Source organism: Bubalus bubalis, chromosome 2 (assembly GCF_019923935.1).
Source record: "Bubalus bubalis isolate 160015118507 breed Murrah chromosome 2, NDDB_SH_1, whole genome shotgun sequence".
In the NCBI taxonomy this organism is placed as follows: Eukaryota; Metazoa; Chordata; class Mammalia; order Artiodactyla; family Bovidae; genus Bubalus; species Bubalus bubalis.
Genome location: NC_059158.1, coordinates 44,361,016 through 44,373,126, shown reverse-complemented (window position 1 = coordinate 44,373,126; position 12,111 = coordinate 44,361,016). Strand labels below are relative to the sequence as shown.

The 12,111-nt window shown below is 56.1% G+C and overlaps 2 protein-coding genes across 3 annotated transcripts; one reads left to right on the top strand and one right to left on the bottom strand.

The window, feature by feature from the left end:
* Positions 1-303: 303 nt before the first annotated feature.
* B3GALT4 (beta-1,3-galactosyltransferase 4) lies at positions 304-2,376 on the top strand. 2 transcript variants are annotated; one of them, XM_006050313.2, is made up of 2 exons: positions 304-434; positions 917-2,376. In XM_006050313.2, exon 2 carries the CDS (start codon positions 940-942, stop codon positions 2,074-2,076), a length of 1,137 nt encoding a protein of 378 aa, XP_006050375.1. In that variant the 5' UTR covers positions 304-434; positions 917-939; the 3' UTR covers positions 2,077-2,376. The 2 variants fall into 2 exon arrangements, with proteins under 2 accessions (XP_006050375.1, XP_006050374.3); XM_006050312.3 differs by lacking the exon at positions 304-434 and adding an exon at positions 615-772.
* Positions 2,377-2,628: 252 nt separating this feature from the next.
* WDR46 (WD repeat domain 46) lies at positions 2,629-11,968 on the bottom strand. Its single transcript, XM_006050314.3, has 15 exons — positions 11,807-11,968; positions 11,513-11,707; positions 11,323-11,403; positions 11,076-11,188; positions 10,864-10,951; positions 10,663-10,724; positions 10,321-10,425; positions 10,064-10,214; positions 9,809-9,944; positions 9,400-9,499; positions 3,712-4,025; positions 3,479-3,573; positions 3,240-3,335; positions 3,000-3,113; positions 2,629-2,894 (listed from the first exon to the last, which is right to left on the bottom strand). Exons 1-15 carry the CDS (start codon positions 11,873-11,875, stop codon positions 2,796-2,798), a joined length of 1,818 nt encoding a protein of 605 aa, XP_006050376.1. The 5' UTR covers positions 11,876-11,968; the 3' UTR covers positions 2,629-2,795.
* Between the last annotated feature and the right edge of the window lie 143 nt (positions 11,969-12,111).

Genomic DNA, 12,111 nt, shown 5'->3' with positions numbered 1-12,111 from the left:
AGTTGTGAGCATGGCTGCTCATTGCAGAGCACAGGCTCCGCGGCACGCTAGTGTGTAGGCAGGGTAGTGTGCAAGCGCCGTAGTGGTGGTCCCTGGGCTCAGTTGCCCTAGGGCATGCGGCATTCCGGGACCTGGGGTGGGATCTGTGTCCCCTGCGTTGACAGGTATATTCTAGAGAGCTCCCAACACTCTTGGTCTTGATTAAAGCTATGCTGTTGCCACCCCGCCCCCCCCCCCCCCCCCCCCTTGCCAGAAGCAACCTTTTTACCTATTGGTGCCCCTCTCCAGGTGGGTAGAGGGAGGAGCCGCACATTGACCCGCACATTGACCCTCGAGGGGGCGCCCTCGGACTTTCCAAGGCCCGGCTTCCCCTTGCTGGCTGGCGGGGTGTTGGGGCTTGCGCAGGTAGCTGAGCCTAGCCAGCGGCCGGTTAGGTGAGTATCTGCCTATTGACCGCCGTACGTTTCCGAAGGCTGGAGATGCTGGTGTTGGTGACCTGGAAACGTTGAGCCCCGCCGCGCGGGGGTGGGTCGGGGGAGGCGCTGGCCGCACGGCGTCCGGCCGATGTGGCCGAGGCCCGCGGATCCAAACCCGCTTCCCGTTTGGGCAAAAACTCCCTTGCGCATCCCCCGCTCCCTCCAGTCTGTGTTCGCCGAGCGCGCAGCCGCGGAGCTATCGGCGGGGGCCGCGCACGCCACGCCTTCCGGCGGGGAGGGGCGGCGAGCGGAGACGGCCGGCCATGGAGCCGGGCCTCGCCGGCCGCGCCGACCAGGTAACGTCCCCGCGGGCCCCGCCGCGAGGGCAGCTTAGGGCGTCGGCACCGGCCACCGCCCCGTCCCGGGCGTGGCTCGCTGCAGGCCGCTGTCTGAGAGCCGCGCTCCGCGGCCTCTAACCACGCCCGGTCTCTTCCCCCCAGGTGCCCTCTGGCCGCGCCGCACCATGCGCCCCGGCTTGTCCCGGCGCCTGCTCCTGGCCGCCCTGCTGCTTCTGCTCGTCTGGACCCTCTTTGGGCCCTCCGGCCTCGGGGAAGAGCTGCTGAGCCTCTCCCTGGCCTCCTTGCTCCCCGGCCCGGCCTCGCCCGGGCCGCCCCTGGCCCTGCCCCGCCTCCTGATCCCCAACGAGGCGGCGTGCGGCGCGCCCGGCCCCCCACCCTTCCTCCTGATCCTGGTCTGCACCGCCCCGGACAATCTGAACCAGAGAAACGCCATCCGGGCCTCCTGGGGCCGCCTGCGCGAGGCCCGCGGGCTCAGGGTGCAGACTGTTTTCCTGCTGGGAGAGCCCGGCTGGGGGTCGCGCGGGAGCAACCTGGTGTGGGAGTCGGCGGCCCACGGGGACATCATGCAGGCAGCCTTCCAGGACTCCTACCGCAACCTCACTCTCAAGACCCTCAGCGGGCTGAGCTGGGCCGACAGACACTGCCCCACGGCCCGCTACATCCTCAAGACCGACGATGATGTGTTCGTCAACGTCCCCGAACTGGTGTCGGAGCTGGTCAGGCGGGGAGGCCGCTGGGAGCAATGGGAGACGGGCGTGGGGCCCCCGAGAAAGGCGAAGGCTAGAGATGAGAAGTGGGACAGAAGCCCCACCTTGGGGAGCCAGCCAGTGCCTCTCTTGTACTTGGGTCGCGTGCATTGGCGGGTGCAGCCCTCTCGGTCACCGGGAGGTAAGCACCAGGTATCGGAGGAGCAGTGGCCTCCCTCCTGGGGCCCCTTTCCCCCCTATGCCTCAGGCACGGGCTATGTGCTATCAGCTTCTGCTGTGCAGCTCATCCTGAAGGTGGCCAGCCGGGCACCCCCTCTGCCCCTGGAGGATGTTTTTGTGGGGTTAAGTGCCCGCCGAGGAGGCCTTGCCCCAACCCACTGTGTCAAGCTGGCTGGTGCCACCCACTACCCCCTGGATCGGTGCTGCTATGGGAAATTCCTTCTGACATCCCACAAGTTAGACCCCTGGGAGATGCAGGAAGCCTGGAAGCTAGTGAGTGGCTCTGATGGGGAAAGAACTGTACCCTTCTGCTCCTGGCTCCAGGGGCTCCTGGGCATCCTGCGATGCCGGTTAATAGCTTGGCTTCACAGCTGAGAGGGCCTGAAGGCCCAGGAGAGGGGTGTGGAATGGAGGGTCCAGCCAGCACCCTGCCACTTTCTTTCTCCCAGGCCCAAAGCAGGAGCGCTAGTTGGCTGCAGCTGAGCAAGCTGCTCCACACAGGTGCTCGGGCTGTCACTGAAGACTGAGGGACACAGGAGGGACCTAGGGGGCTGCCTGGCCTGCCAGCCCCAGAGATGGTCTTCAGGAAGAACCACACACGCTGGCTTGTTCTCTCCAGCCATGGCAGGGGAGGGGCACAGGCCCCTCAATAAACTTGTCTTTTTTCCTCTTTGAGTGTGTGGTCCAGGACTCTCAGAACACAACCCTGGGAAACCCAGAGGCTACCAGAGCCTGCTGGTGGGGAAGGCCACCTCCAGGGACTTGGAGCACACCTCTCCCTGGAGGAAGGCCTTAGGGAGCCGTACAAGGCCACAGCGCCCGCAAGACAGGTGGGGCCAGAGGGGAGACACAGCCTCTCACGTCTGAGAGTAGCCCCAGGGTGCACACAGGCAGGGGACAGGTTCACGGGATGATTGAGACACGGTATCCAAAAGTCCACGTTCCTTTTTAATACCGACCACCCCTCACCCCAGGAACCAGCTGTCCTCCCCAGGAGGAAGGGGGCTCCCTGCTCCCTCCTCATTCCAGGGATGGGTAATTCCCCACAGGTGGGCGTGGGGAGAGAATGTTTCTCCCACGTCCGGGAGCCTGACTCAGCGCACGAATCTGTCCAGGGCCGACGGCCGGGCCCCTGTGGGCTTGGCCTTCTCTTGCTTCTGCGGCTGCTGCTCCAGGCTCTGGCGGATTTTGTCCTGGGTGGGGAGAGACAGGTGAGAAGTGGCAGGTGGGTGAGGCCAGGGGGCCAGCAGGAGGGCGTTCCCCTTGGGATGCCCAGCCCACCCCCGGTGCCCGCTCACCCTGTGCTCCTGGTCCATGACCTTCCTCTTCCTCTTTACCAGACTTGCCGTCGAGCCGCGACCCTTCTGCTTCGGCTTTGGCTGGAAGGGAGCCCTGGCATCGGGATCGTAGCCCTGAGGAAGGGGAGGGAGGTGAAAGGTGCAGCAGCCTCCGCGGCAGGGAGCTGTGCTTCTGAGGATGTGGTGGGGATGGGACGCGGTGGGGAGGGGTGCCTGGGCCCTCGGGGCCCCGCTCCGTACCAGCCTCTCTGCCCGTTCCTTCTTTGCCTGCTCCAAAGAGATGACATCGACCTCTGCCAGGGCTCGTGGATCCAGACAGATGAGCTCGGCGGGCACCTGGATGCGACACAGAGGGACAGGGACGGGTAAGGATCCACAGGAAGGTGACACCAAAGAGGGACAGAAAGCAGAGGCACTGCTGAAACCCTCTCTTCCTAAGACCCCCGCCCCAGCCCGCGGGGGCGCAGGCGCATCCTCACCTTCTCTAGCAGCGCCTTCACCTCCCACTCCTGCCGCTGCTTCCGGCTCCTGTATGGGTTACTCTCCAGGCCATCAAAGTTGGGTTCGGCAGCCCCTGGAGGGAGAGGGGGCATGTGGAACTATAACAGGAACCTGCTCCAGCCTGACAGGAGCCCCCCGCTGTCTCAGGGTCTGGCCCACAAGAGCCTCCATTGCAAGGTCACCACTTGGAGCCCCAGCCCTGCCTGCTCACCAGGGACCAGCATGCTGGTGATGCCCCCGCTGTGCCCCACTCCCAGCACATCCTCATAGGGGCAGAACTGAAGGCCGTGCACATGGCCCGAGAGCCGGTGCGTGAGGTAGGGCTGCTCCAGGGAAGGAGAGCTGGCCTTGCCCTGTCCTGCCCAAATGTTGACCACGTCGCCCATTCCTGCTGCCAGCAGTCCCCGCTGGGAGAACGCCAGGTGCCCCGCTCCTTGGGGCAGGGTCCGAGTGCTCAGAGGCTGGAACGTCCCTCGCAGGTCGAAGACCTTCAGCTGGTGGTCCAGGCCAGAGGTGGCCATGTGCCTGGGAGTGAGAGGGGGAAGTTAATCACAGCATGAAGCATCAGGTCTGCCGGGGGAGAAGACGACTGATAAGGACGGAACCACTACCACCACCCGCCTCTTTTCATTTCCCTTTTACAGAGAGGAAACTGAAGGATTGGGGTGAGTGGTGGAGCTAAAATTCAAGTCAGAGCTTTGTCTTTACTGTCTTTTCTCAACACATGTGAATGAAAGGGAGGATGCATGTGACAATCTACACTCAGGTGTGAGGTCGCATCACACAAACAGGCAGCCCAGCAGTCAACAGAGGGAAAGGCTGATGGCAATGGTCAGGGAGGGCTTTGTGGGACTTGAGCCATTCTAGGTAACAATCAAGAAAGCACAAGAGGATTGCTTCTCAGCCTTTTGGCTAAGATCAAGTGAGGAAAGCACAAGAGGGCTTCCCTGGTGGCTCAGTGCTGGAGAATCTCCCTGCCGATGCAGGAGACAAGGGTTCAGTCTCTGATTTGGGAAGACCCCACATGCCGCGGAGCAGCTGGGCCTGTGCTCTAGAACCTGGGAGTTGAGCCCACATGCCCCAATTACTGAGACCCTCGTGCCCTGAAGCCCATGGTCCGCAAGAGAAACCACCGAATGAGAAGCCTGCTCACCGCAACTAGAGAAAAGCCCACGCAGCAGTGAAGACCCAGCACGGGCAAGGATAAATAAAAATAGAAAGCACAAGGAGCAATTTAAAGATTGTAGCTGAAAACTGAAAAGGTTTAAATGAAACTCACTTTAAAAAAGCATAAGAAACACAGACATACAGCAGGTTTAAATAAATGAACATCAGACTGTGGAGACAGGAAGATGGAAATGAGTTTGTTTTCCCGGCTGGTGGAATATGGCCAGGCGGGGACAAACTGCAGAGGCTCCTGAAGGTCAGATGGGAGGCCGACAGTCCCCAAAGTGGCTCTCTGGCAGTGACAGGCCAAAAGGTGGAGGCTGCATGGACCCGAGAAAACCTTAGAAAGCAAGGAAGTGATGCGCTAGAGGGCCCCTTTCGCTAGAAGGAGGAAGGGCAAGGTTGGTGACCAGATCCTCTCGAGAAAGGGACTTGCCTGGTGACCCAGTGGTTAAGAATCAGCTTTGTAATGCAGAGGACACAGATTCCATCCTTGGTCTGGGAACTAAGATCCCACATGCCATGGAGCAACCAAGCCTGCTTGGTACAACTAGAAAGGTCCTATGTGATGCAGCTAAGACCCTATACAGTTAAATTAAAAAAGAATTGTCAAAAGTTCTCTTAAGGATGTGTGTACCGCATAAGACATTTACTTTCAGAGGCTGGAGTTTCTATGGATATTCAAGTTGCTCAGAGATGCTGAAGGGCGGCCAGCCAGGTCAGGGCATGTCTGTTTGGCAGAAGCTGAAGACTCACATTTTAACCTTGACTGTGAGCCCAGGAAGAAAACACTAAGGCGCTCCTCTGAGCAGAGACTTGGCCTGTGATGGGACTGATGCAAGGCCCAGCTGGATACCTGTCCTGACAAGACAGACAGGGCCCAGCTCCACCCGAGGGAGAGGTCATGAGCACAAACCAGGACTTGCTGAGGGCTCCTGGGACACAGGTCACAGCCTTCACTGGGCCAACAACTCAAGGGCACCCGCTGGCTCCTGCCCCCCACACCCACCTCTGGGAGCCTCTGTGCAGACACCCACCTGGTAGCCAGATGAGCGTCCAGACCATGCCACCATCCTACTGAACTTGCAAGAAACAGATCAACTCTGAGGCTCCAGTCCAATCCTAATGCAAGCTTCCAGGAAGCCTGTTGAGGACAGCCCGTGGCATCTCTGGAGCCCCTGTGGCCGGTCTGAGGCAGCCCTGCGGAGGACCAGAGCTACACGAGTGGGCCCAAAGTCAAGAACCAGAGCTGTTTGGCATTGGGCTGTTGGCCAAACCTCTGTGAACAACTGATGGAGCCTTGAGCAGAAGCAGCTGACCTAGGCAGCCCAGGGAAGGCCAAGTCCAGCTCGGGTCCAGGGGCCCATAGAAGGCAGAAGGCCCTGGAAGAGGCCCCCACTCTCCTAGATCCAGACTGACACAGACCTGGAGTAAAGGGGAAGAACCAAACCACTGATCCACAAAGACACAACCAGAGGGCCCCGGGGGCCTAAGCAGTCAGCAGGCTTTCCACAGCCACTGGGCTTCCGCATTCTGATTTCCTGAGCGGTGGTATACGAGGAAGAAAGCCATGTGGGAAGAAGTATTCTGACAGGACACCCTAAAAGAAGGAAGAACCAGAGGCTGGAACTGTGAGGTGGCAAGGATTGGAAGCAGCAGACCCTGGAGGGGAAAAGCAGCAAGGGCTTCACAGGTCGTGAGCAGTAATGGGGCGATACAGCCAAAGCCACCAGCAGGGCCTGGGCTCCCGAGGAGCACTCAGCCAACAGTGATTCTGTGTCTGCCATGACTGATGGCTGAAGAACATGAAGCTATGGGGACAGCTAGCAAGAAGTCGTGTTCTGGGTGAGGGCAATGTGGCAGAAAGGGAGCAGGCCGGGAGAAGCTGTGGGCAGGGGTGCAGCATCCAGCGACGGACACGGTAAAGGTGGGATGACGGGAGACGACTGAGCAGAACCTGAGTGTTTCGCCCGGCCCGCCAACTCCTCAGCTGTGTTTGTAAATAAAGTGTAACTGGAACACCCCACCAGGGCAGATTCATCCTTATACCCCCAGAACCCAGCCTACAGCTGGCACCCAATGAATGCCTAATGGATGAAAGAATTTGAGAAAAACACGTGGGAACTTGTGGGAAAGTCTGCCAGATCCAGACATACATACAATACAAACCAGACAAAACAGCTGTGGAAACGCAAATAGTCTCTCAGGAAGGGTGGAAATTCAAAGCGGACTGGCCACCCCAAAGCCCCCACAGCACCAGCCAGACCTAAAGAGAACAGTTGTCTTTACAACGATGATGAAACAGCACTCCCCACCTACCAGGCACCATGTGTGCCTCTGAATACCTTGACTGGTGTTCACATCTACAACAGTTTCCTAACTGAAGGCCAAGCTTGGCAAACTACGGCCCATGAGTCAACAAAACCAGCCCACCACTTTCTGTAGAGCCTACAAGCTCTACAGAAAATTATTTGAAAACTCCAGTGCCAGTGTTCATAAATAAAGTCATACTGGGACACAGTGATAGAGAGTTCCAGAAAAACATCTCCTTCTGCTTTATTGACTATGCCAAAGCCTTTGAATGTGTGGACCACAACAAACTGGAAAATTCTTAAAGAGATGGGAATACCAGACCACCTGACCTGCCTCTTGAGAAATCTGTATGCAGGTCAGGAAGCAACAGTTAGAACTGGACATGGAACAACAGACTGGTTCCAAAGAGGAAAAGGAATTCGTCAAGGCTGTATATTGTCACCCTACTTATTTAACTTATGTGCAGAGTACATCATAAGAAACACTAGGCTGGATGAAGCACAAGCCGGAATCAAGATTGCCAGGAGAAATATCAATAACCTCAGATATGCAGCTATCACCACCCTTATGGCAGAAAGCAAAGAAGAACTAAAGAGCCTCTTGATGAGAGTGAAAAAGTTGGCTTAAAGCTCAACATTCTGAAAACGAAGATCATGGCATCTGGTCCGATCATTTCATGGCAAATAGATGGGGAAACAGTGAGAGCCTATTTTCCTGGGCTCCAAAATCACTGCAGATGGTGATTGCAGCCATGAAATTAAAAGACATTTGCTCCTTGGAAGAAAAGTTATGACCAACCTAGACAGCATATTGAAAAGCAGAGACATTACTTTACCAACCAAGGTCCATCTAGTCAAGGCTATGGTTTTTCCAGTGGTCATGTATGGATGTGAGAGTTGGACTATAAAGAAAGCTGAGTGCTGAAGAATTGATGCTTTTGAACTCTGGTGTTGGAGAAGACCCTTGAGAGTCCCTTGGACTGCAAGGAGATCACACCACTCCATCCTAAAGGAAATCAGTCCCGAGTATTCACTGGAAGGACTGATGCTGAAGCTGAAATGCCAATACTTTGGCCACCTGCTGTGAGGAAGTGACTCATTGGAAAAGCCCTGATGCTGAGAAAGATTGAAGGCAGGAGGAGAAGGGGACGACAGAGGATGAGATGGTTAGATGACATCACCGACTCAATGGACATGAGTTTTGAGTAAACTCCGGGAGTTGGTGATGGACAGGGAGGCCTGGCCTGCTGCAATCCATGGGGTCGCAAAGGGTCAGACACGAGTGAGCAAATGAACTGAACTGGGACACAGCTACACTCATTTGGTTACTTATTCTGTGGCTGCTTTTTGTGCTAAGGTAGCACAGTATTGTGGTCAAGCAGACACCACATCTTATCTCTTTGCACTGCTGCCCAGAACACTATAATCTCAGTGACACACATCACTTCAGAGCATTTCAAGCACCATCCGTCTTATCATCTATCTGTGTGAAAAGATGTTTGCAAAGATAAAATACTCAAAAGTGAAAGTGTTAGTCACTCAGTCGTATCTGACTCTTTGTGACCTCATGGACTGCAGCCCACTGGGCTCCTCTGTCCATGGAATTCGCCAGGCGAGAATACTAGAGTGGGTAACCATTCTGTTCTCCAAGCGATCTTCCTGACCAAGGGATCAAACCCGGGTCTCCTGCATTGCAGGCAGATTCTTTACCGTCAGAGCCACCAGGGAAGCCCAAAATACCCAAAACCTCTTCACAAATTGGCAGCTGTAGATAAACATTTGCAGTTGAGTTGGATGATTTGGAACACTAACTTTGAACCTCAACTAAACTAAGTGCTATGCTCAAAAACAGGAATTCATGGATTTCCCTGGCAGTACAGGGGTGAGGACTCTACAATTCCAACGCAAGGGGGGGCAGGTTCCATCCCTGGTTGGAAAACTGAAGATCCTGCATGCCACATGGCATGGCAGAAAAACAAACAAAAACAGGAATCCAATTATTTCCAAGAGTAGACCTATATTACACAAATATTGCATTCAATTGTTTTTCTCATTTCATTAATAATTTGGCATCCATTGTTTCTTCTCTTGTTATTTAAGAACCTACATAAAACACTCAGTTGTGCTCCGTTACCAACAAAGCCTAAAATATTTACTATCGGGCCCCTTAAAGTCTTCTGGCCCTTGAGCAAGATACTCATATCCCCAGTCTCAGGGTGAAGACCATGTACACCGAGTTCACCTAACATGCCTGCCAACATGGTTGGTCAGGGGTAACACCAGGATTTAAGGCCAGCTTGGGTGCAGAGTCTGTGCTCCCAAAGGCACACTACCTTTGAGGACTTTCTCTCAAGCTGAGACACCACCCCACCGCCCCCCGCCCCCGGCCCCAGCACCTCAGGCCCAAACAACTGACTTACATGCCTGTAGAATCTACTGCCACAGCCCGGACTCCACCTCGGTGACAGAGAATCTTTACCAGTGGCTCCTTCATGGCTGGGCTCCATAAAGACACAGTCCCTGCGCACCAAAGAGCAGAAGTTACTAATAGGGTGCTGAGGCGATTAAACCTGCGAAAGAGGGGGATTCAGGGCCAAGAGGTAAGAAAAGAGGGGAGCAGAGGGGCAACCTGAAGGGACTCGTTAAGTACAAATATAGACGAAAAGCTGGGGCATTCCCTGATGATCCAGGGGGTGGGACTCAGCTTTCACTGCTGTGGGCCAAGGTTCAATCCCCGGTCAGGGAACCAAGATCATACAAGCCACATGACATGGCCAAAAAGAAAAGCAAGACAGGATGGTGAGGGTTAAAGTTCTGCCAGGCACCAACCATTACTGTGTCCGAGATGGATGACGGCATTGTAAGGGTTCTGAGTCATGACACTGAGCCGTCCAGCCCGAGCATTCAGAGCTGCCACAATCTTTCCCACTGACACGTCCAGGTAGGTCAGAAACCCTGTCTCTGACTGTGAGAGAGAGAGGGAAGGATGCCGGATTGCCCTCTGTCCTCCCCCTACTGGGGCCCCAGGGGAGGGACGGTCTTCTCAGGGCTGCCATCTGGTCCCTGCACTCTGCAGTCACTCACAGCTGTGGCCAGGAGAAAGTGGAAAGGCAGGAACTCAAGTCGGGTGACCCGGTCACAGCGGCGGACGCAATGGAGCTCGATGCCCTGGTTGTCGTAAATGTGAAGCCAGCGGTTCTGGGCAACAGCGAGCAGTGCCTCAGAATGCAGAAACCTGAGAGGGGTGGAGGAGCGGAGCAATGTGAAAGGGAGTCACCAGCTGTCGACTGATCAGTGACGGGCTGTTTCATCCCCACCGGCCGCTGACCAAGGCCACTGACCGGACGTCTTGCACTGCCTCCATAACGTTGATCTCACACATAAGCTTCTTTGTTACCCAGTCGAGGGCAGCCACATGACCCCGGTGTCCTCCAAAAGCCAGGTGTCTGTTGAAGGTGGAGGACAGGCAGGGTGTCAGTTCAAGGCGTGTGTGTAGGGCGGGCGCCCAGACTCAAGGGTCTGTCCCACGCCAGCTCCTCCTCTCCAGGTGAGAGGAGAGATGTTACCACACACGCTTATCACACATACAAGCAAATAACAAGACCCTCCCCACGTCAACAACCCAGATGTACACTGCTATGGCTGAGATGGGCTAGGCTAAAGTCACTGGAATTCAAACTTACCTCCCAGTTCTAGAGTAATTTAGCCTGTAGGGTCCAAACTGCCTCAAGTTCAAGTCAAAATGCTGGAGAAGGGAATAGTGGAAAAAAGAAAAGAAAAAAGAGAGTTGGTTCCTTTCAGGAATTTTCTCTTCTAGTCCCCACTCCCGTCTTATTCTGCACCATCAGTTGACCCACTGGCCCTTTTGCCATTCTCAGGCTCACTTTGGCTGCACTTGCAATGTCCACAGCCTCCACGATGTCAGCCTGGTGAATCTTCGCCGTGTCCTCCCCATCCTCTCCTTCCAGAAACCTGCAAGTGAGCGCGATAGTTGCATTAAAGCTTCCTAATAAGAAGTGGGTGTCCCAGCGTCACAATCAGAAATGAGAGCCCCATAAAGCAGGGGTTGGGGAGGCCCACATCAGGGTCCACTCACCCAGGTTCTTCAGCAAGCAGAAGCTCAGATCGAGCAGCTCTGACACTTGTTTCCTCTTCTTGGGCTTCAGCCACCACAAGTCGACTTCGCGTCTTGGTCTTCGGATGTGGTAGCTACAACATCGGTGGTGCGGATGGAGTGAGAGAAGGACCGAGGGATGTGGGGGTCACAGGAGAGCCCCGCCTCCATTCAACTCACCCAGACACTCCCTCCTGCAACCGCTCCCCACTCTCTGACTAGTCCTCACCTCCTTGGATTTGTCAATGCGACAGTACTTCTGAACCACCTCCACACTGACGGGGGCGGGGCCTGCAAATGGGTCCTGGGCCTGCGGCAGGGAGGAGGCAATTAAGAAACTGGCTCGAGCTGACCCCAACCCCCCGACCCTGAAAGCACAAGACGACTTGCCTCGGCACCCCGGGAGGTCCCAGGCTCACCCCAGATAAGCTCCGCTGAGGCCTCGGACTCTTCAGTTCTCGGGGCTTCTTCGAGATCCGAAACTTCTTTGAGGTGTCATTTTTCTTTGGCTTCTGGGGGCGGAGCTCTCGATTCCTCTTCCGTTTACGAGGGGGACCTGGAGAAGCTCCGGCAGCTGTCCCAGTGGTCTCTTGCTCCCAGTATCGCCGTGGTTTCTACCAGCAGAGCAGGATCCCTCGTATTCCGCGGCCCTTCGCCCCGCCCCTCGAACCCCGCAACTAAAAACTTCCCTTCCACCCCAAGGAGATCCCTACCTTCTTCTTGGTCTGCAGTCTGTCCTTCTTGGGTGGGACATTACTGCCCGGCTCGGGGACTGTCTCCATCTAGCCCACTCGAACCACGATCCACGTGCAAACTCCTCTCCACTGTTCCACAGTCGGATGGAAAACTCCCGGAAGTCCTCCGAGACACATCCAATCAGCGCCGTTCCAGGTCTGAAGCCTCCCAGGAGCCATCTTTAATGAGGGTGCGCTCCCCACTGAGGGGCGGGACCAAGGCCCCCAGTGAGGCAACTTATGCCCAAGTGATGAAAGACGGGCACTCCGAGGCCAAGACCCAA